This window comes from Petaurus breviceps, unplaced genomic scaffold (genome assembly GCF_028583685.1).
Source record: "Petaurus breviceps papuanus isolate PSGF00001 unplaced genomic scaffold, PetGlider_PUasm1.0 188, whole genome shotgun sequence".
NCBI classification, from domain to species: Eukaryota; Metazoa; Chordata; class Mammalia; order Diprotodontia; family Petauridae; genus Petaurus; species Petaurus breviceps.
Window position 1 is genome coordinate 37,738,201 of NW_027185804.1, and position 22,869 is coordinate 37,761,069.

General features: G+C 46.1%; 3 protein-coding genes across 8 annotated transcripts in view; 1 reads left to right on the forward strand and 2 right to left on the reverse strand.

Moving 5' to 3' along the window:
- The window catches only part of CELF1 (CUGBP Elav-like family member 1), a 121,804-nt gene extending 115,631 nt beyond the window's left edge, over positions 1-6,173 (reverse strand). For 2 of the 5 annotated variants that reach the window (XM_069091625.1, XM_069091622.1), the window contains exon 1: positions 6,053-6,123. The gene's annotated coding sequence lies outside the window, so the exon portion shown is untranslated. Of the gene's footprint in view, positions 1-6,052 lie in introns of all 5 variants that reach the window. The other 3 variants (XM_069091626.1, XM_069091624.1, XM_069091633.1) reach the window with 2 other exon arrangements.
- A 7,276-nt stretch (positions 6,174-13,449) lies between these two features.
- PTPMT1 (protein tyrosine phosphatase mitochondrial 1) lies at positions 13,450-19,310 on the forward strand. The gene is made up of 4 exons (XM_069091638.1): positions 13,450-14,291; positions 15,500-15,580; positions 17,702-17,893; positions 18,867-19,310. The coding sequence occupies exons 1-4, from the start codon at positions 13,806-13,808 to the stop codon at positions 19,029-19,031; spliced, it is 924 nt and encodes a 307-aa protein (XP_068947739.1). The 5' UTR covers positions 13,450-13,805; the 3' UTR covers positions 19,032-19,310.
- A 211-nt stretch (positions 19,311-19,521) lies between these two features.
- KBTBD4 (kelch repeat and BTB domain containing 4) overlaps positions 19,522-22,869 on the reverse strand; it is a 3,665-nt gene continuing 317 nt past the window's right edge. Inside the window, exons 2-4 of one of the 2 annotated variants that reach the window (XM_069091634.1) lie at positions 22,106-22,729; positions 21,612-21,718; positions 19,522-21,094 (exon numbers count right to left, since the gene is read on the reverse strand). In XM_069091634.1, coding sequence (XP_068947735.1) covers positions 20,234-21,094; positions 21,612-21,718; positions 22,106-22,694 — 1,557 coding nt within the window. In that variant the 5' untranslated portion in view covers positions 22,695-22,729 and the 3' untranslated portion in view covers positions 19,522-20,233. Of the gene's footprint in view, positions 21,095-21,611; positions 21,719-22,105; positions 22,806-22,869 lie in introns of those variants that run through there. The other variant, XM_069091635.1, reaches the window with a different exon arrangement.

Below are 22,869 nucleotides of genomic sequence, written 5' to 3' on the forward strand. Positions count from 1 at the left end.
CATTCTGCAGATCTCTCTGCAAAACCTAATTTTTACCTAATGTGAACTTGCCAAAAGACATAGGGGAGTGAGGGAGGCAAGCAGGGGACCATGGGCCTGTGGAGGGAGAAGGCTGGCATATGGTTTAAAGACACAAAACACATGGGGGCCAGGCCCAGTCCAGACAGGTGGGAGCAAACATGTCTGGGACCCAGAACCAGACAGGAAAGGATGGTCAACAGTGGAAGGGAACAGATACAAGGTATTTGACTAATGGAAGACATGTGGGGGGCACTGGTGGACAGAGTGGACAAAGTCTCTCTCTTAGGGCCAGAGGTCTCAAGCCAAGCCTCTGGATCCCAATAGGCTCTTGGACTTTTACTTGGAAAGTTTTTTTGTTTGTTTTTTTTAGATGGGGGAAGGCAAGGCAAGGCAATTGGGGTTAAGTGATTTGCCCAAGGTCGAACAGCTAGTTAAGTGTCAAGTATCTGATTCTGGATTTGAACTCAGTCCTCCAGACTCTAGGGCTAGTGCTCTATTCAATGAGCCACCTAGCTGATCCATTTTTTCGAAGTTTGTTTTTTTTTTTAAGATTTTATTTGGGTGGGGGTAGAAGGCTGCAGATGCCGATTGGAAGGGAGAGGGAGGGAAAGGGAAAGAGAGGGGGAGAGGGAAACGGGGGGGGGGGGAAGAGACAAGTCTAGTACTATACAGTAAAGTTATTTATGTAAAACTGAATTCGCATAATGTGAATGTGTATAAAACAAGAACTGTCAGTATTTTTAAACAGGCAGTCAACATATATGTATTTTTTATTTGGCTATGTCTCACCCATAACCAAAAGGTTAGCAACCACAATGTCACAAATATAAAATTCATTCACAAGGCAATCAAAATTACTTAAGGAATGGGAGGAGGGGGAGGGTTAGAGAGAGAAGACAAGAGAAAAGTCTAAAAAGAACATTACTAAGAAAGAACACTTCCTACAAGCAAACAAAAGACACAAAGAAGCTGGGGAACGTTTATAAAAAATTATCTGTACAAAATAAGAGAAACTTGTAGGAAAAAGGACCTGTACGAGTTTTGACAGATGTTCAAATAATGTATTTTTAAAAGAGGAGGGCAAGGGAATAAGTATGTATTAATCACCTACAACATACCAGCCACAAGTTTTACAAACAGTATCTCATTTGGTCCTCAAAACACCTTGTGACATAGGTGCTATTATTATCCCCATTTTATAGTTGAGGAAACTGATTTGCCCAGGGTCAAAAAGCTACTAAGTGTTTGAGACTGGATATGAACTCAAGTCTTCCTAGGTTTGGAACCAGAGCTGTCACCATTCTGTAAAACACATGAAGTGATTAGACGCACTGCAGGACGCTTTTCCAAAATGATCCTTAAAAACCAAAAGTATAAAGAAGCAGTTAAAGGTATATCTCTTCCATAACTTTTAAAATTCAAGAAAGTAAGTCACAAAAAAATCCAAGTTCATGAGACCCAAAGGCTACTCAGAAAATGTAATGTGGAAAAGTAGCCTACCTGTTAAAGTAGCAATGATAGCAGACTTAAATCCTGAACTGAATGGCTTAAGGTACCTTAAAAAAAAGTCTTTCTCATATCCTGTATACAATAAAAGAAAGTACCATGCTTACATTTCAATTTTTCAAAAAAAAAAGGTAGAAATTCAACATGGAGAAACCATAAAACATTTCTGAAATAGTCCATAAGTGTTGCCCAACAAAGCTGAATAAAAGAAATGAATTCTAGGACCCCAGGGAAGGAAGACTCGGCTATATGAAACTAGGCAAGAGATGAGGGAATTCTCAGATTATAGATATTCCCTAAGAAGACACCTTTTGCTTTAGTTTCACCTGTATAATGACAATAACACCTAACAAGGTCACTGGGAGAATAAAATATATTACACACCAAATAAAGTAGTATACATACCAAGATATTGGATCTATGGCCATATTTATGTTTCGAAGGACCCCACACAAGTGAAATTGCTGACATTTCATATGAGGAATAAATCGGACAAGAAATAATGACTCTGCAGCATCAGATATACTGATTGATTACATACAGCAAAGAAGGGACAGACAAGACCTTGGCACAGGGAATAACAGTAACTTTAACTGAAAGTTCAACTGCTGTATCAAGCCATGAAACTTTTGTGGGCAAAAGAACCACAACCTCCTAAAACAATAGACATTGTTCTTCAGACACTGAAAGAGCACAAAGCAAAGAAGAAAACCCGATGACAGTCTTTGGACTACAACCCTCCTATAAGTGGGGCTTGTTATTTGGATAGGAAGCTTCTGAAAGGTTACTTGACTAATTAAACTAGAAAGGGAGCCAAGTTTCCCTCCAAGTTGAACACAAACTATCTATACAAATTCTCTAATTTCTATGGTACATAAAGAAAAGCCTGCCTTAACAAATAACTCCTTCCCATCAGCAAGTCTTCTCTCAACTAAAGTTGAAACAATGAAAAAGATGTAGTCAAACCTGAGATACATTATCTGTGTATCACACAAGAACACTGAATATATAGAACTAATACAAGCAGAAACACCTGTGGACGGTCTGGCAAAAACAAAACAAAAATCTGTACTATGGCTACAAATATGTTTTTATGTGAGGGTGCTAGATAACCAGAAGTTAAAGAGCTTAACAAAACCATAACCAATCCTTCTGAGGATTATGGGAAGTTTTCTACTTTGTTTTCTCCACTTACCATGTGCCCATCTCACAATTTATTAGGAAATCTATCAAAGATTCGACAGAGTACTAATTATTGTTCAAATTACAATTATGATTATCTGGGAACCTATGCTATCCATGCTACCCACTGGCCATCATTAATACAAATAACCAAGAACAATTTCATTCAAGTTTCAAAGTAGTTTCTATGATTTGAAGAGACTGCTTGCAGGTTGTTTGAAGTTTTGAGGTGGGGGAGGTGGGGGTTGTTTTACTAGAATTCTGAGGAATCAACGATATCACATTACTGCTTTAGTTTCAAGAAGCAAAAAGGACAAAGAGAATTTAGGTCATAAACAGGACCACATAAGGATCTTAGAAGTTCTGTAGTACAACTCCCTCACTTTACAGGTTGGGCCCCAGAGAGGTCAAGTAACTAATCCAGGGTGACAGAGGCCCCTTAACTGGAAAAGCTGGGCTTCAAACTTGGGCTCTCTGATTTCAAGTCCATAACTCTTTCCCTAGCATCTCATTTTTTCTTCTTCCTTTTCAAAAAATTCTTTCTTATAAGTAAGGAAAGCTAGGAGAGGAGGATACACGGAAGCAAAAAGAAAAGGTTTTTTTAAAAAAGGTTCTTTGCTAAGTATCCATCTCCTCTGACATCCCAACTTCCCTACACTGTATCACTAGCACTGGATTTAGAGTCAGAAGCCCTCTATTCGAGTCTTACCTCTGACATTTCCTAGGTGTGTGACCACAGACAAGTTATTTAATTATCGGAGCCTCATTTTATGCATCTATAAAATGAAACTGATTCTCTTGGGCAAAGGATGTCAAATGTGAAAGCTATCTGTCACACAAATGGAAAGACAGTGATTTCTTATTAAAAGCATGTCTTTTTCTGGTTCCACTCAGTTGGGGGGGGGGGGGAAGGTACTTCTGACTAATATTTCCAAGTCCACCTCCTCCCTCCTGATCTCAACTAATAACCAAAGTGAAATACTGGGAGAACAGAAAAAAAAGTAGCATGTCAAACATCAAGTAAGGATCTTGAAGAGTTTCACAAAAGGATACAAGTACACTTCAAAAAGTATCTCATTTCTATTCCTTCCCCACCCCCACCCCCCAGCTTAATCAGCATACTCAATAACCTTAAATCTTGGTGAGGATGGCAACTCTTCACCCACATCACATATGCTGGAAGCCTTCAGAAGGTGCCACCAGACAACCTACTTATCCTTTGAAGGCCAATTCAAATATCACCTCCTCTAAGAAGCCTCCAAATACCAACTAGACTGTAAGCTTCAGGAAAGTAGGAATCCTTTAATCTTTCTCTCCAGTCTTGACAGTGCTCTGCACAAACTGGAACTTGAAATGCCTGAAGATGAACACCTTATTGACAAAACTCATTTACAAGTATTGTATATATGTGTGTGTATCAAACTAAAGTCTGTATCAGGTTACTAAATAGGTTTTTTGTCACATAAGGCTACATTTTTGCAGACAAAATATTTACTACCAAATGTATATATAAATGATTGTGCAGCATAGCCATACCCACACAAGATTTATTCCAATAAAGACCGATTCTATTAACTGTGATTGTTTTCATTTCATACCAATAAAAAACACAAAAATGTGAATGGATGACAACAAATGACCTAAGTGAATTCACAAAAATGTCTAGGAATCATTTTGCCAGCATATGTAATACTGTGTCAAGAGCACACATTAAGTCAACTCCAGATTTACACCTGCAACTTCATTTTGAGGGGAATAAACAGTAGGAAAAGGCCACTTCTTGGAAGGAGGTGGAGGACGGAATTGCACATTCCTGTCTTGCTATACTCCATTAATCCAGAGTGAATCAAACCTCCCTCCTCCTCACCAGCACCAAAGGAGAGAGGGCACATGGAGCCACTGACATCCTGATCTTCCCCTAAACACATTTTCCCTTTCAAGGCATTCTCCTAACCCACATGAAAAAAAAAAAAATACGGGCTTGTGGAGAAGTCAATGAGAAGAGGTATGGCACTCATACTCCATTCACCTCACTCTCTCTCCTTTCGCTGACATTGACCAAGTTTCCATGCTAATAGTTAATTCATGTATGCAGCCAACTCTTATTTGATGAAGTGTATTTTTAAAATACCATCTCCTCGGCTTCCTGGCCTTGGCTTTTATATGAGAAGGCCCCCGCCCCCCAGTCCTATCCTGCTGCAAAATTTCTTCAAATGTCAGTCAACAAGAATTTAACAAGTACCTACTCTGTTTAATAAATGTCATCTCCCTCACTGCACGGTGAGCTCCTTAGGAACACAGAACGTCTAGTACTGTGTCTGCAACGTAGTAGGCATTTTTTTAAACTTCCTGTTCTCAAAACTTGAAAATGATCCCGCTCACACTTAAAAACGAACTACTTCTACCAACGCGCATCCCGGTCCCAGCGTTCTAGCCCTCGCATCCATCCCTCCAGTTACAGAGACACGACACTGGGGACCAAATACAATGGTCTGCACATGCGGTAACAAACAACCCCAGAAAGGCTGAATGATTCGATTTTCGAGAGGAGCCATTTTCCCAAAACAAGAACCACGTCCGAATCCCACTGGCCCGCTTCTCCACCTCAGAGACAGAAGTCCCACCGGGGTCCTTTGTAATGCTGTGGCAAAGTGTAGGGGGCTGGGGGTGAGGGGCGCCAATTCCCCAGAGCCGGGCCGCAAACACGCCGGTCTCGACCCAGAGCAGCCCCTTAACTGCCTCCCTCCCGCACCTATTTCTGGAGGGCGGGGACTCGACTTCAGTGAAGCACCGGAGCTTGGGGAGCGGGGAGGCGGCCGAGCAAACACAACGAAAACAAACAGTCCCCCGCGCACTCCGGGCTGGCGAGCAGCCTCCGCACCCACCCTTCGCTGGTTTCCAGCCTCGTGGGGCCGGGACTGGGTGGCTGACCACCAGTGCGGGGTGGGCAGGAACATTTGAAAGACCAGGGTCCTCGGGGCCCCAACTCCGGGCTCAGGGGCTCCCAACCCGGGTCGGGTCAGGCAGTGTAGACGCGCCCGGGAGGAGCCGGAGGCGGCGGCCGCGCGGGGGGTCACGGCGTGGCCAAGGGGTGGGGAGCGGCTCACGTGGGGGAAGGGGGAGGAGCGCGGGCACGAAGCCCGGCAGGCCCGAGGGGGGACGGGGCCAGCGCTCCCCGGGGGCCGAGGCACGCGGCGCCGGCCCCAGCTAGGCCGGGGGCGAGAAGCGGCCGGCGGGAGGGAGGCCCCGTGACCCGGACCCGCCCCGCGGCGCCTCCCCGCCCGCCGGCCAGCCCGCTGCCTGCCCGGCCCGAGGCCCGTTATCCCGCCGGGGCCAAGCTCACCTGCAGCTGCACCTGCGCCCGTCGCCGCCGTCGCCGCCGCCGCCTCCTCAGCCGCCGCCGCCGCCGCCGCCTCGCTGAGGCCCAGTCCCCGGGGAGCCTCCGCGTCCCGCCGCCGCCGCCACCGCCGCCGCCGCCGCCGGAGCCGGACACCCCAAAATGGCGGCACTTCCGGCGCCTACCACCGGGAGACGAGGTGGGGGGGTGCGGTGAAAGGAATGAACCACCGCGGCGCCGCCCTGAGCTCGGTACACCCCCGCGCGGGGTTGAATGGAAAGGGGGGGGATGGGGGGGGGGGGGGAGGAAGAGCGCTGCAGCTCCCCCTGGGGCGGGGGAGTGGAGAAGCAGTTCTTTGGACTGGGATCCTGGGCAACTGAGAGTGAGCTTGGGTCTCCAGAGGCCGAGGTTACTGAATCCCGGACACTCCAGGTAGGTCTTGGTCAGACTGGACAGAGACCATCTGGTCCAAACTGCTGTTGATCGTGAATCTCCGACAAGTGGCAGTCCAACCTCTGCTTGCAGACTTTCAGTGATGGGGAACTCACTACCTAGCAAGACAACCCAGTGCAATTTTTTAAGTCTCAAAAATATATATATATGTGTATATATATATATATATATATGTGTGTGTGTATATATATATATATATTCTCTCCCCCTCCTCTCTCTCTCTCTTTCTGTCTCTGTCTCTCTCTCTCTCCTCTTTCCCCCCCTTAATGAAAAAAAAATTAGGAAAAACCAAGCCCCTGCAACAAATAAGCATAGTCCAGCAAACCAAATTCTCACACTGGCCAGGTCCAAAAATGTATGTTTCCTGCTTTGTTAGACCATCGCCTGTCAGGGTATAATAGTTGCCAACACTGCATTTTGGGATTACTTTGAGTATTAGGGATTTGTCCTTCCCCCGTCACCGCAGCTTGAAATGAGTTCAGTGGGGGACAGGAGGGGGGCTCACATGTATGTATGTTCAAAACAAGTCCAAGGTAGGGTGAAGAGAGTGAGCTGCAGGCATCGGGAAGAAGCCTCACGAAGACTGTGGGACTTGAACTCATCTCTTGTAGGAAACCAGAAATTCTAAGACTTGTGGAAGTAAGGAGGGTGTGGGGAAAGGTGTGGAGATGGAAAATAGAGATTACCTTTGGAGGAACTCGAGCAAATCCAATTTGGCTGGATTATGGAGTGCCTGAAGAAGGGGAGAGAAGGGGAGTGATGAGGAATACAAAGAAGACTGCCGGCAATAGAGAATTGCAGGGTTGGAATAACACACTTAACTCACACTGTTTCCCCTGTGTGTTCTACAAGATTTTTCTGAAACAGCACAATGCTAAATACATAATAAGCCCATAGTAAATATCTCTTAATTGGTCCCCCAATTTAATGAGGGCTGAAAAGTGGATTCTGAAAGTTAGTCAATAAGCATTTATTGTTTCCTATGTGCTAAATGCCAGGGGCCCAAAGAAAGGCAAAGGAGTCCATACTCTTAAGGAATTCACAGTCAGATAGGGAGGTCACATAAACAAACATTTAAACGAGTCGGAATAAATTGGGATGATCACAGAGGTCAGGCTCTGGGATCCAGGGAGATCCGGTGGGATTAAAGCCCTCATATAGCCATGCAGTCAGATTTCAAAGGAAGAAAGCTGCCTTCCTTTGTAGTGGTTGCGTCTGTCTACGACAAGGGTTCTTAACCTTTTGAGTGGCATGGACACCTTGGGGTATCTGGAGAAACCTATGGGAACCCCTCTCAGAATGCCATTTGTGGCCTACATTTCATAGTTGAAGGAAACGCTAACTTTCAGTTCGAGGACAGTAAAGTTAAAGATGAAATCTTTCCCCCATCCACATTCATGGTACCTCTCTGTGAACCCCAGATTAAGAATCCCTCATCCACAAGAATAATCAAGGACTCCCACTGCCTGGGAGGAAAAAACAACAAACACAGGAGCTCCTGGCAGTGATCGATTAATATTGTTTTTCCAGCATAGTTTCCAAGGAGTCCAGAGCGTTTCCTGGAAACAAGTCCCTGGGCCAAGTGGTTGAAGCCTTAAAATGAGGGGGGAAGATAGAATGTCTATCATAGGAATTGAAAACCAAAGCAATTAGGAAGACAATTAATTAATTAATTAATTTCATGATTTTTTTACAAAGTAAAAAGCAAGTTCGGATAAATAGTTGCACTGGGAAGTCTGCTCCAGATATTTAGTGTTGGGGTGGCCCTGGACAAGTCACTTAACCTTTTCTCCTCAGTTTCCTCATCTGTTTACTGGGGATAGTAATAGCACCCATCTCCCAGGGTTGTTGAGAGGATAAAATGAGATATTTGTAAAGCACTTTGCAAACTTGAAAATGCTATAGAAATGCTACCTGTAGTTATTCACATGGTACTTTTCAAATATTAAGAGCTTTAAAACACATTCAGTCCAGATACAAAGAATTCTCAAGTGAAATGTAACAAACACTAACCTGAAGGCTCATTTGATTGCTCCTGATCAAGTCTCAAACCACTTCAACTTAATTCAGTTCTACAAAAGTTAAATGCCTACTACAGTCGAGGGCATTGGACTAGCTACTGCACAGTCTCTGCTTTCAATCCTATTTGGACTCCCAGCTCCCAGTTTCTTCCCTCCCCAATCCATACTTGTATATAGCTTCCAAATCATTCTTCCTAAAATACTAGGAAATTGTGTGACTTTCCTGCCCAAAAAACTATATTTTATTTTGTCACTATTGTATAGCACATATAATTATACTTATTATTTATGTTATAACACATTTGTTATTTTATATTACATTATATTTTATAGGGTAAAATCCCAAATCCTCTGCTTAGCTTTAAAACCCTTTGTGATTTAATTCCATCCTACTTTTTTTTTTGAGGGGGTAAGGCAGGGCAATTCGAGTTGAGTTGGCCAAGGTCACATGGCTAGTTTTTGTGTTAAGTGTCTGAATCCGAATTTGAACTCAGGTCCTCCTGACTCCAGGTCAGGTATTCTATATTCACTGTGCCACCTAGCCGCCCCCATCCTACTTTTCTAGACTAGTTTCACATGAATCCTTTTCACTTCCTCTGCATCCCAGTCAAACTGGCTTATTAAACCAGTCTCTAAACTTTGTATTCATCTCCCACCTCTACACCTTTACATAGGCTTTTCCCTTCTGACTGGAATGCATCCTCTCTACCTCTGCATCTTAGAATCCTTGGGTCCCTTCAAAGGGCAGGTCATGTGGCACCCCCTTACTGCCTTCACCCTTCTTAAATAACTATATACATATGCATACATATGTATACATATGCAATATATCTATGCACATATACACATATGTGCACACTTATTTATGTTTTATATCTCTGTTCCCTCCCCCACCAAAATTAAGCTTCTCAAAAGTCGGAAGACTTTTCCTCATTTTGTTTGGCTTTGTTTTTGTACATCCAGTGGAGCATAGCGCCTTACACATATGTAATGTGGCAACTTCCCAAGGTTCAGAATACCAGCATAGGTGCTCTCCATTTTATTCAGTGTCAAATTAAGAACAGAGAAGTGTCAAAATATGACATCATTCCAAATACAGCATTGACTAAGGGTGATTAAATAATCTCTAAGTACTACCCCACCCCAGGACCTTCCAATCATTCAATCAATTACAAAGTCCCTGTTCTAAATACTACTCCACCCCTAGGCTGTACCTTCATTTAGTCCATCACAAACCCCTCTTCTCAAATGGAGATTAGTTTCCAAACATAAGTAAAGTACATTCATTTGTTCAACCATAGAACATCAAAAGTTCCCCACCCCTGGATCACAATTGAATCTACCCCAGAGTTACAACAAGTTTAAGCACAGCACTTAATACCCCAATGGAGGTCTTTTCTTCATCTTGACACAGGCAAGTTCTCAGCAATCTTAGTTCCTGGGGAGACAAGGCTTAGCAAGGCCACAAGATACATTGCCAGTCTCTTCATTAATTCATCCTCTGTCTGCAGAACAGTCCTAGAACCCCTGAAAACATTAGTAAAACCCTCTCCCAGGATTTCTGTAAACATACAACAAGAAAATCCTTCTTCAGGGCTTCTGAACCAACAGAAAGGTTCCCAGACCCCTGCAACAACAGCACTGTCCTTTACCAGTGGACAGTATTCACTCTCTGTCTGCAGGACAGTCTCAGGAGCTCTTAGCCAACAGCCAGGTTCCAGGACTTCTTCAACAGGACTGTCTTTCACCAGTGGACAAATCTGGCAAAACAACATCAAAACAGACAGACAAAGTACCAGCAAAACAGCCACGTCTCCTCAGTCCTTGGCAGCTCCGGGGGCAGGTCTCAAAAGTCCAGGGCGATTCAAAGTGGCCCTCAGCAATCCATTCAGTCTCTCTCTCTGCCTCCACGAGGGTGCTGCTTCCAAAAAGTTCTTCGGCCTCTCTCTTGTGTCTCTCCAAATCTATGTCACCAGCTCCTCCCAGTTCAGGACTTTCTTTCCACATCAACAAGTCCATCCCACAGGTGGGATTGATAAGCTCTGGGTTTTAACACAATCAATTTGAAAACCAAGCCAATACAGGGGAATCTTTATATTCCGTTACTATCACAACATAGTAGGCTCTTCATAAATATTAGTTGGATTGGGGTTGAATTGCTGTAGCTCAGGAGAGTCCTCTATGGTTTACTGTGTTGGGTGTTGCACTTTACCTACATTTTACAGGGTGCTGAGTCCTCATTAGTGCTCATTTACAGACAGGCTCACTTGTGAATAATAAAGGCTCCTGTTCAGTTCTTGCCTAGGGGAGCATATTTTAAACAAATGACAGGTATCCTGGCCAGGATAGTGATATCTCAGAAGGACCAAATGATTGATTTTTTTTTCCCCATCATTTATTTCTCTGTTCCTCTTTTGCCATAGAGAAGAAGGATACAGAGAGAAAACTGGCAAGGAAAAATTACCCTGACATTCCCAGAGACTTTAACAACTCAACAAAGCAAACCAAATATTTTACCCTTAACTAGACAAAACCAGTTAAGAGAGGGGATCCAGGAGCTCTGAGCTGGAGGTTCGTTAGGCTGGGTCTATCAGGTAGAAGCGATCACTTTGTGGGAGGAAGAGAAAGACGCTAACCCTCCAGTCACCAAGGCTCACTTACGAAACTGGGAGCCAGGGAGGAAAAAAATAAAACGCTACACATTTAGCACTTAACTAGAAAGGTGCAAGCACACCCCCGCCACCGTGTTGACCGAGTCTCTCTGGCCAGGAGGACCAGATGCACTTATCAGGAGGCGGAGAAAACGGAGGAGGGCTGGGAAGGTGGTGGGAGGGTCCGTAGACGGGGTGGGGTTTTCGTTACGAGATAAGAGCTCCTCCTACTTCGGTTGGCTTCTAGGGAACCATTTTGCGGGATTCATTGCAACCATTTTCCCGGTTTCTGAAACCACCTTTAAAATGCCAGCCAGCGTTCAGCTCAGAAGAAAGCGCTCATCCAGGCGCAGGTTCTGTGAGTGCTCCTGTTGCAAAGCCTTGGCAGAGGGCGATGGATGGAACAGTGATGGAAGCCAGCCTCCCATGATCAGGGGTTGGCGACGTCTGCTGGGAAAGAGACCAGAACTGGAAGAGAAGTTTGCTAGGCCGGTGGTGGCATAGTAAAGAAAGACAGGTGGGGACATGAATGTGTTCAGACCTTGCTGTTTCTTCTCACTGGAGACCTCATGGGGAAAACAGCTGTGGGTTGATAATCAGTGATTTCTAAGAACCTTGCTAACTCTGCACCCTCTCAGTTAGTCCTGGCTGCCTCGAAAAGCTGTGTGAACCTGAGCCAAAGGTTTCTTGTCCTCTTTGGGTCTGTTTTCTCCCCTGTAAAATGGTGAGGTTGGATTACAAACAGCAGTTCTTAACCAGGGGTCCACCAAAGAGGTCACTGGATAGATTTTAGGAGATCTGTGAATTTGAATGTGAAAAAAAATTTCATCTTTATCTTCACTGACCTCTAAAAATTAGCATTTCCTTTAGCTAATTAGAACATGATTCCAAGAAGGGGTCTATAGACTGCCAAAGGGGTCCAGAACACAGAAGGGCCTAGATCCCTTCACCTAAAGGATTTCTAAAGTTTTTTCTAGGGGCAAATCCTAGGATTCAGTTAGAAGACTGAAGCCAAGGATAAGTGGGCTCTCAGGATTGGAATCATGGGAGGGCCTGTCCATTCAGTATACAATTCAGCACACTATCTCTACACTCTTTATTCTGGGACTGCCTCAAAACACGTGGAACTAGAAGGCCATCTAGTTAACACCCCCATTGATGAGGAAACCAAGGTCCACCCAGGTGATGGGACTCCTCCAAGATTAAATAGATAGTAAGCTTTTAAGAGACTGCAGCACTTGAAACCATCTAGCAGGCTGCTGAATACAAGTTTTGGAGCCTTTTTTTTAGTCGTGTTTAAAATGCTGGAGTACTATTATAAGGAATCAACCTTTTTTTTTTGTCCTGTAATTAATAATTTTTCTGTTTTATAAGTTTATGTTTTTAGGGAAATGAGTTCACAGACATGTACAATAATTTGCAATCTTTTTTTTTTTTTTATTTTGCCAAGCCTCTATTTCCTAGAATCCCTTTTTCCTTCATAATTCAGGTTAAGAGCCATTTCTGGGAAAAGCCCTCCCTCAGCACTTCAGATGCTAGCAAGAAAGCTTTTGAGTAGTGACTGTTTCATTCTTTGTACTTGTAACTCTAGCACACAATAGGTATTTAATAAATGTTATTGACTCATAGTTCTCTTTCTTTGCCCTTCTATTTATTTTGTGCTTCCTCTCCTTCGATAGAATACGGGTTCCTGCTGGACCAGGTCTGTTTATTGTTTTTCTAACCCCACTGCCCACTGCGTAATAGGCATTTAACAACTGCTTACAGATTGTTTCGTTCTTTAATTTTTGTTCCTCTGTTTTAATACTCTTTCTTATTAAGGGAGACTTCAATAAAAACATAAAATCAAGTTTGAATTGTTCTTCAGGAAGACGAAACAGTAATGAAGCCATCTCCCATGGGCAAGAACCCATGCTTCTCCTTTCCTACGTACTTACCATCTCTCCCTTAACCCCCAACCACGTTCCTACAAACCACACCCCAGTAACATGCGCGTTTTGAGGTGGTGCCTCTGTCTTTTTTCTCTCTACGTTTCCTGCACCCAGCTTGTGGCATGTGTATAGAAGGTCTTTGGTTCACTGAACGGGTCCTGTTTCTCCCTCTGCTTGTCTTCTTTCCGTTCACGTTTTCGGGAGGATGGTGGTAACTAGAGAGCGCCCAGGGGAGGGAGGGTACCCGGGACGAAGGGCCTAGAGATCGTGGTGAAGGAGCTGGGCCTAGTCTTTGGTTCTCCCCTGAGGGGACATAAAATAAGTTATCGGAACAGTTATTTAGCAGAAGAAACAGACATCGGCTGCGCTCGGCCGAAGAGGAAGCCGGGGCGGAGGTCCATCCCCAAGTGTGTTCAATCTCCTAAGGGAAACCTGCTTAACCCTGGTCGCGCGAGTCGCGGGTACCCTTCGCTCTGGCTCCGTCGCCTCTTCCCTCCTCTCGTCCTCGTCCTTCCCCCGCCTGCCCCTGGCCTGCTGCCAGCAGTTTCTCTCGGTTTCTTTTAGGCCGCCGCCTTTCTTCCTCTCGATTGGCTCGCGGGCCTGCTCGTGTCCCTCGGGCTCTCCCGGCGGGCCTCCCCATTGGACGGAGCCGGCGCAAGGCCGCGGGGAAGGCGTGTCCGTTCCTTTTCCGGGTCCCGCCCCCATGCCGCCGGTGCCCGCCCCCTCGCTCCCCTCCGGGACCGCCGCCCAGCCCCTTCAGAATCTCGTCTTGGGCACGGTCGCGGACTCGGACGGCTCCCAGCCGCCTCGTCTGCTGTCGCGGTTCCCGGGCACGTCATCGGGCAGCTGCGAGTTTAGCGAGGAGGTGGCTCGGGAGGTGCGGGGTCGGCGGCCGCGATGGGTCCGTAGACCAAGCCGGTGCCGGAGCCGGAGCCCGGATCTCCAGCCGGGGAGCCCGAGCTCGGATCCCAGCTTAAACAAGAACCCGAGCTCCTCGCGCTGGGCCCGCTCCGGCATGGTGGTCTCGACGGTGCTGGGCGCCGGCCTGGCGCGGATCCTCTTCTACCCGACGCTACTGTACACTCTAGTGCGCGACAAGGTGTCGGGACCGGGGCACCGCGACTGGTACCACCGCATCGACTCCACCGTGCTGCTGGGCGCGCTGCCGCTGCGCAGCCTCACGCACCGGGTGAGCGCAGCCTGCCCCCTCCCCCCCGGAGGGAGCGCCCCATGCCCTGGCGCAGCCTCGCTCGCGGGCTGAGCGGGTGGAGGGCCCGAGGGGAGCGCGACCTCTCCTGGTACTCCTAGCGCACCAGGTGGGGGGTGGGATGGAGGCCGGGGAGGGGGCGGCCCGATCCGAGCAGGACCACCGAGGCCTGGGCTGGCCTGAGCCGGCCTGGGCCTCCGAGATCGGCCGAAGCCCGGGTTTAGGATTGGAGCTAAGCCGGGATCTTTAGGGACGAGGTCCTCGCTCCAGATCCGGAAGGGACCTTAAAGGTCGTCTAGGCCAAAGTGATTCGCTCCTGTTCACAGGCGCAGATTTGAATCCAGGGCTTCATTTCACTACACTTTCCTAGAGTTCAGCCCTCTCATTTTTAGAGATCCGGACACAGGAAATAACTTGTGCTGGGTCAGTCAACAAACATGTCCAGTTCCCATGCAAACATGTATGCAAGGTTCTTTGCCAGGCAGGGACTGGGGGTGCACATACACCTCGGGGAGTCTGGTCCTCCTGGTCAAACCGGTATTTAAGTGGGATTTGAACCTCGGGCCTCATTTGCCACCCGGGACTGCCGGCATCTCCATCCAATAGAATAAGTAGTTTGCTTTGTGCAAGGCACTGGGGATATAGACAAGACTGGAGAGGGGGGGCGGGAAGACCCTGGCTTCTCGGAGCTTTATATGCTACTGGGAAATCAACTAAACTTGTAGAGAAAATCCTCAGAGCTGCCCAAAGTGACTGTCAACTTCCTGAAGTAATGGTCTTCCTGAAAGAACTTTACTTGTCAAGTCTATATCCAGTTCCAGGTCTGAGGTGTATTAAATGACTTGTGAGGTCACATCGAACTCAAATTCTATTAACATTTATCAACCCTTTACTGTGGGCAAGGCCAGGTGCTGGAGCTGAGCCTACAAAGACGAATGTTTAAAAGAAGCAAATATGGCCGTGCAGGAAAAGAACATCAGATTTGGAGTCCGACAACCTGGCTTTCAATTTTGGCTATTCAAACTGGGTAACCCTGGACAAGTCACATCCTTTCTACAGGTCTTAGTTTTTTCACTGGCAAAATGAGATTGAACTTACTAAATTCTATAATGGGGGACCCCCCAAAAAGGTAGAAAGAGTGCTAGAGGGAAATTTGAAAAATGCCTTGGGTTTCTTTTTTCTTTCTACAGCTGATAGAGAAGGAGAATGTCCGAGGAGTGATCACCATGAATGAAGAATATGAGACGAGGTTCCTGTGTAACACTTTTGAGGTGAGGGCTTCAGGAAATAAATCCCACCAAAACCTGCCAAGCATTGCTCTTACCCAAGTTGCACTCAGGACCCTGGAGGTGTTTTTCAGACATTGAGGTAGAAGAAAAAAGTTGGGCTGAAGGAATATCTACAGGGTCTGGAGACTGTTCAGGCCCATAAGACCCTACAGAACTATGGGAAATTAAACAGTCCTGTGCTGATTGACCTTGGACCATACTGTTAGAATTGTCTTCTGCCTTACAGAAATCAAGGGTGTCTTAAGGTCCTTGTTCCCTTTTAAATTTAACCAGTTTAGATTGTAGGTAGGAGCGGAATAATCTGGAAATGGCATTTTGAAAGCAAATTTGTTACAGTTTAAAATGACCACATTTATTCCAGAGTTGTACACAATGTAATATTTCAGATCCTGTGACAAAAAATTGGCACTGTTTGATGAGAATATAAACCAGGTCCTTTGTTAAACAAAATTTAGGTCCATGCTGGCTGTTAAAAGATGATTCACCATTCTTACTAGACAGATTACAGATTGTTCTTATCATCTCTACAACCCATTACTAGAACATCTGGAGATTCTACAAGGACTTTGTAGATCCTATACTGTAGAAACATGTCTTCGTGATAATAAAGTGATAAAATCAGAACCTACTCCATATTAGTTTTGGGAGAACATGAGTCTGTGGAGAATGTTTTAAATCAGAAATACTCTAGAGCAGGGGTAAAGAAGCTGCAACCTTGAGGCCACATATAGCCTCCAGGTCCTCAAGTTCAGTCCTTTAAATGAGTCCAAGTTATATAGAACAATTCTTGACTCAAAGGACCACACTTGAAGGCGTAGAGGGCCACATGTGGCCTCAAGGCCAATTCCTCAGCTATACAGCCTTTGCTGGGCTGCCCATTCGGGGAGTGCTTAACATGAGCATGTTCGCAATTTAAAATTTTGTTTCTGGCTTGCTGACTCCGTAAGGAAAGCTATTTCTTTTCAAAAGACCTGAGTAATTTTAAAGCACAGTTTTTTAATGTTTGGAGATCTTCTTGGACTTCTTAAAGAGCATTTGCCTCAAAGATCATTAGCCTGACCTTAAAAATATGTATTGGTCTTATCAGTTGTAGGGCATGTAAGAGATATACAATTTCTACAAAGTTCAGATTTGGAAACAAAGCATGATTGATTACCCTATGTAACATGAATATTAATTTTTTTAAATTAATATCCAAAATAACACATTGTATTATTTATGGCTTTATGTTCATTTAATCAAAGTTCTAAAATTATGGCCATTTTGCCATGTTTTAGGGTTTTCCAAGTAGGACTGAGACCTGATGAAGTATTCACTTATAAGTATCAGAAGTCTTAAAGCAAAAATAAAATTGCCAGGATTCTATAAAAGCCCTTCCTGTTTTTTTTGCATATTTTCTGTCTTTTCGAGTAAAAATAATATGCAGAGACTGGTATGTTGATTTTTTTTTTGAAAATGCAATTTTCTAATTTCCCCCCCAATCCTCAGTGGGAATACTTCCATACAGGTTTAGAGAATCTGTGAAATAGTTCCATAAAAATCTTTAATACAATTGTATATGTATGACCTATATCAGATTGTATGCCGTCTTGGGAAGGGGGATAAAATTTGGAACTCAAAATATTTTTTTTTAAAGATAGTTCATAAATCAAGAAACCACTCAGGTGCCAGGATGATCCAAAGACAGAATCACACAATTCTAAAGCTATTAGATATTCTGTAGTGGAAAACTCTGTAACACAAAATAAAAATAGCCAAGAGAGGCATTAAAAAAGATTGTGTTAAATCTTTAAAATGTTTCCACCGTTAAGAGTAAACTCTTCTTTCATTAAATATCAACAACATAGGATCAGCCATCTTGGAGACCTTTATGCAAAAGGCTCCTGTTTTACAGAACAAAGAATGTTAAATTTTACTTAGACAACGTTAAAGTTAACCCTGGTAATCATCATGTTTTGTTTTGCTGAATCTAACGTGTTCACCCTCACAACAACCACATGATGTTTCACTTTCTTTTTCTATTCTGCTGAACCTAGTGTGTTCACCCTAATAGCACCCACAGTCTGTTTCATTTTCTTTCTCTACTGCTGGAATTGGTTCCAGGAATGGAAAAAGCTTGGGGTAGAGCAGTTGCGTCTCAGTACAGTGGATATGACTGGAGTCCCAACTTTGGAAAATCTCAAGAAAGGTGTCCAGTTCACACTCAAGTACATGGAGCTGGAGAAATGCGTCTATGTTCACTGCAAGGCTGGGCGCTCCCGAAGTGCCACCATGGTGGCAGCCTATTTGATACAGGTAGGAGACTGGGCAGAGTTCCACACAAACCCTTCCAGGGACACTATCAGACTTCAGAACTGGCTTACTAATAGACCACTGTGGCAAAAGAAGGCGGCCAGTCAGAAACCTAGCAAAGGCAGATAAATAGCTTGTCTCTCAGAGCGCACTTCAGGCTTCTTCTCCCCAAGTAGAAAAAGGAAAGTTCTGAGGACTTCTCTTACCTATCTTTGTAGCTCTCCTAGCACCTACTAGTGCTTTCCACATAGAAGTCACTCAACAAATGATTATGCAGTGAATGAATGTGTTTCCATGTCATGAAATGATGGAGCACACGGAACTTAAGCAGAAAGAGGACAGTGTTTTCAGGGCAGCAGTGAGTCCAAGCACAGGCTTCTTCTGGTTCTACCAATTAGCTGTAGGTGGGAGAAATGCTTCATATATGCCTTCTGCTCAAGAGTTTCAGGAGAACAATACAGGCCCGAAGGACAAGGACCTGAACTATCAGGCAGGGACTTCAAAGGCATCCTGGCTGTCTCCATTTCTAATCTGACTCAACAGCCTGGACATAAAGCAGTGACAGAAATAATTGTTTTTAATTGTCTTGAGGAATTTCACAGAAACATTTCCCGTCTTGCCTGGCTCTCCTTAGAACTCTCAGTCCCTTATTTTGGAAAGACCTGGCTGGCAGTTCAGGCTCCCCTTCATGACCAGGGTACATTGCTTTGCAGTACTGCCAGCCCATAGCGGTTTGTTAAAGCAAGAGCAAGTTTATGAAATTAGACACAATGACTACTTACCTGCCAAGGAAAATCCAAGCCAATCTTCAAACTGTGTGCATAGAGAAAGCTGCAACATAAAATACATCTAAATAAAGTTCAATTCAAAAATGACTCGAGAGAAAAGTAATCCCTAGGCCCTTAGCACCTGATCTTTGGGCTTGGGAAGAGACACTTCTCCGTTCATTGCCTTTCTCACTTTCCTTTTGCTCCAGGTATACAAGTGGAGTCCAGAGGAGGCCATGAAAGCTATCGCCAACATCCGTTCCCACATCCATATCCGACCTCGGCAGGTAGAAGTCCTCAAGGAATTCCACAAACAGGTCATGGCTGAAGCAGAAAAAACTAAGGCTTCCCAAGAAGTACCAGCTAATGAATGAAATATGGGGACTGGAAAGAACTCTTAAGACTTTGCTGGTCATTACAGAATAAAGAAAAGCATTCAGTGGACCCTAGGGGCTTTAAGCCTTAATAGACAGAAAAACATCCTGCTCTACCAGAAGTGTGGCAAAGGATGAATAACCATCCTTTTTGTCTGCTTTCTTTTGCTTCAGTCTCAGAAAAATGTTCATGCTGTAACAGAAACTAAGTGTAACCTCAGTTCTCAATGGATTGTTATCTTTTACTACATAAGGGCCAAAAATTCTATTTGATAAGTATATATGGAGGCCCCATGTGCCAAACATTTTTCTTCTTAGATCTTAACCCTGGGGAAGGGGGAAAGAAAGACCTTAGTTCTTGACCTTCACAGATGTCTTTTTTAAGCTCTTGATCTTGGATGAGAGAGAATGTCACACTGGCAAGTCTTGGCATGTAGTCACATGGCTTTGGGAGGTGACCCATTCAGTGGTAGACACAAACACATACAAATCCCACCAAAGACTTTTATTACACGAACAGTCCTGGCTTTTGCCTGGGTTCACAGCCTCTACAAAAACAGGGGCTATTTCCACGTTGGAAAAAATTTCTGCTATGGATCAGAAACTTAATCTTTGCCCCAAAGATAGTCATGGGGTAACCTAGAAATAAATGCCATTTACTCTGACAAATCTGAAGATAGCACAGAGAATTCCCAGAATTCTAGCCATCGTTGTCCCCAAAGAGCAGCCAAACAATACCTGAGGCTGAATCCCTCACTAAAACTGTAGATTAGAGCCTGAAGGAAAACTGAAAACTCTTGTGTTTTCTTTAGTTCACAAGGACACGACTTTTTTCCTATCGCTAGTTCCCTGGAAAGAATAGGCCCTAGGGTAAGGGGCCTTTACGTTTAACATTGTCCAGAGGGAAGCCTGTCCCAAAAAGATTTAGGAGCAGCTCTGTCTAAACCAAGCACAGAGTGCCTGGGGACTGCAAACAGCAGGCCAGTCTACCCTTAATTCCAAGATGCCTCTGTGTAGAAAGCCCCAAGGAGAACTGTAGCCTACTCCGGCTTGGTGAGCAGCAGAAGGTAGTGTAGTGGTCTCAGAGACAGGATTCCTTGGAACAGTGGGTTATGAGGCCTTTTGGGCCAGGGTGAGGAAGAGAAGGAAGTGACCCAGGGAAAAGGAAGGCATGGTAGTTCTCTACTCCTTTCTGCAGGGCCTCAGGCCAAGACAAATTGCAGGTTGGTAAGCAGCACCTTGATGCCACTGGTGACTGTCAGAGCTGAGGTGGCAGGGTCAAGCTTGTAAGTATTGGCATCCCCCTTTTTGTAGTGGTCCCGAAATACATAAATACTACCATTGCAGCTGGCAATCTTCCAGAGGGAGGGAGCTGAACTCCAGGCCTCAGGAAGGCAAAGCCGGGTAAAGCTGTCAAGCAGTGGGTTGTAGCACACTAGGGAGTCCCCTTCGGCTACGATGAACACCAGGTCCTTGTGCACGGCGGCATGCATGTGGCCTGCAAAGGGCAGCAGGTAGGGCTTCACGTGGCATTTCTCCATTTCCGTATCGAAGCACTGGATGAGCCGAGAAGGTTTTGTGAAGAAATCCAGGTCGTTCTCCTCACCTCCTAGTAGATAGATGATCCCATTGAGATTGGCCCCAGCAGCTCCTGATACCGCCACCTCTAGCTGGCTAGTCTCTGTCCACACATTGTCTCCCACCCGGTAGTAGATGACAGCATTGGAGAGGGTATCTTGCAGGGTCTTGCCCCCTAAAGAGTAGATGGCATCTTTTCCAGGAACAGAAACCAGGGTATGCTGGAGCCGGTCACGAGGCAAGGGGGCACACCACTCCCAGTCAACAGTTGCGTTGTTGCATTTCCACATCCGTCGGGGGATCGACCCACCTACCACATACAGATCGCCACCGTGCTTGCAGGCTGCTGTGATCTGGTGGCACAAGCTGTTTTGGCCACTTACACTGATAGAGTCATCCCCAGCACAGCGAAGGGAGACAGCTAGGGAATGGGTTCGAGATGATTCCTTCCCAATCAGGTAAATGTGTACATTCTCTCCGATTTCCTGTTCACACAATTAAAACACAGAAACACTGTCATTCCTAGGTTCTAGCTGAGGAAGCACTGATCCCAGTGAGCTCCTTTTCCCACTGCTGTCTTGCTCAAACTCACTGTGGGAGTGACTGGGGAACCTCAGCCTTACTCTCCTCCTTTCAGGGCTTTTTATGCTAGAGGAAGAGAGTTCATTGCACTCAGATCTCCAGGTATTTTACTGTGATTGTGAGTTAATTGTAGGGTCTGTGCTTGTGTCAGAGGTTTCCTAAGTTTGCTAATCATCAATGGAAGGACCACATTTAGAGAGTAGCTGCATGGATGAACAAGTACTGGCCACAAAAAGAGAATGAGACCAGAGTTCCATTGCTTTTTATCCATGTGGGACAATAAACACATTCTCCTGTGCAATCTCCTCCTAGAGTCCTGTAAAGCCAGGCTTCCCTTGTCCTTCTTGCCTACTACACTAGGGAGGCCAGAGAGACTGCAGTATGTGGGGATTATTATAGTAGGTCTCAGAAATTTCATACCTTTAAGCTGGACTTGAGTGATTCTGAAAAACTCTCTCGCTCTTCTTTGTTGAAGTTGACCCAGGTTTCTATTGCCTCCAATGGGTTCTGGGAACGTGGGACTCCATCTGGGGTGGGGGTGGAACAAAGGAAAAAAGTTGGCACGGTCATTCCACAAGTTACAGCCAGAAGTGTCAGTGCCAGAAACCACAACATTTACCTGCCTTTTTCTTAGGAGGAGAAAAAAAAAAATCCAGCCTAAAGTTAATCTACTTGGTGTGCTGAAAGTGGGTTTTCACGCCCTAGTCTTCCTCTAAGGTTCCCACTTACAATGATGAGTGTGCAAAGCCAGGTTTCTGTTGTGACTCCTAGAACCCGCGGGTTCACCCACAGCCAACTCCCTCTTAAGTTTTTCTTTTCAAACACTTCAACAGAGCTAGGTCCCCCTAGGGAAGGATGTTTCCCGGCTGCCCCGATCACGGCGCAAGGTCAGGACGAGGGTAAGGAGGGCCTACCCGAGACGATGTCGGAGAGCAGGTGGCGGGGCAGGTGCAGGAACTCCTCGGTGTCCCGCAGCTGCGCCAGGTGCGTCTTGGCGCACAGCTTGGCCGCGCCGTAGAGCCCCGCGTCGCTGTGCCGGTCGGCCAGCCACATCACCTGCAGGCAGTTGCCCACCTGCACGGTGCGGGCCAGGAAGCGCGAGCACTCCTCGAAGAGCGACGTGAGCTGGTACATGTCCGACACCTCGTAGATCTCTTGCAGCTCGTCGGCGCGCAGCTTCACCGCGCCGTGGTAGATGTAGTCCACCAGCAGCTGGAACACGGCCTCGCTGACGTCCTGCAGCACGATCACGCGGTTGCGCGCTTCCCGCAGGTTGGACGTGAACATGGACCTGAAGAAGCAGCTCTGCGCCGACAGCACGAGCCTGTGCAGCTGGAACTCGCGGCCCTCCACCGAGATGGTGACGTCGGCGAAGAGCTCTTCCTCCAGGCACAGCTTCATGATGCCCTGGGCCACGCGGCCCGAGTGGGAGCGGTCCTTGAACGTGTAGTTCACGAAGTAGTTCTCCTCCGTCGAGGCCCCGGGCTCCTCGGGCGACTCCATGGCGGCGGCGAGGGGCTGCTCTCACCTCGGGCCGTCTGCAAAGCCAAGGCGCGGGCCCAGGCCCGACCGCGCCGGGTTAAAGGGAGCGGGCCACGGGCGGGGGGCGGGGCTCGCAGCTGCGGACCTTTAAACGCCGCGCCGGCCCCCCCCCCCCCCCCCCCCCCCCCCCCCCCCC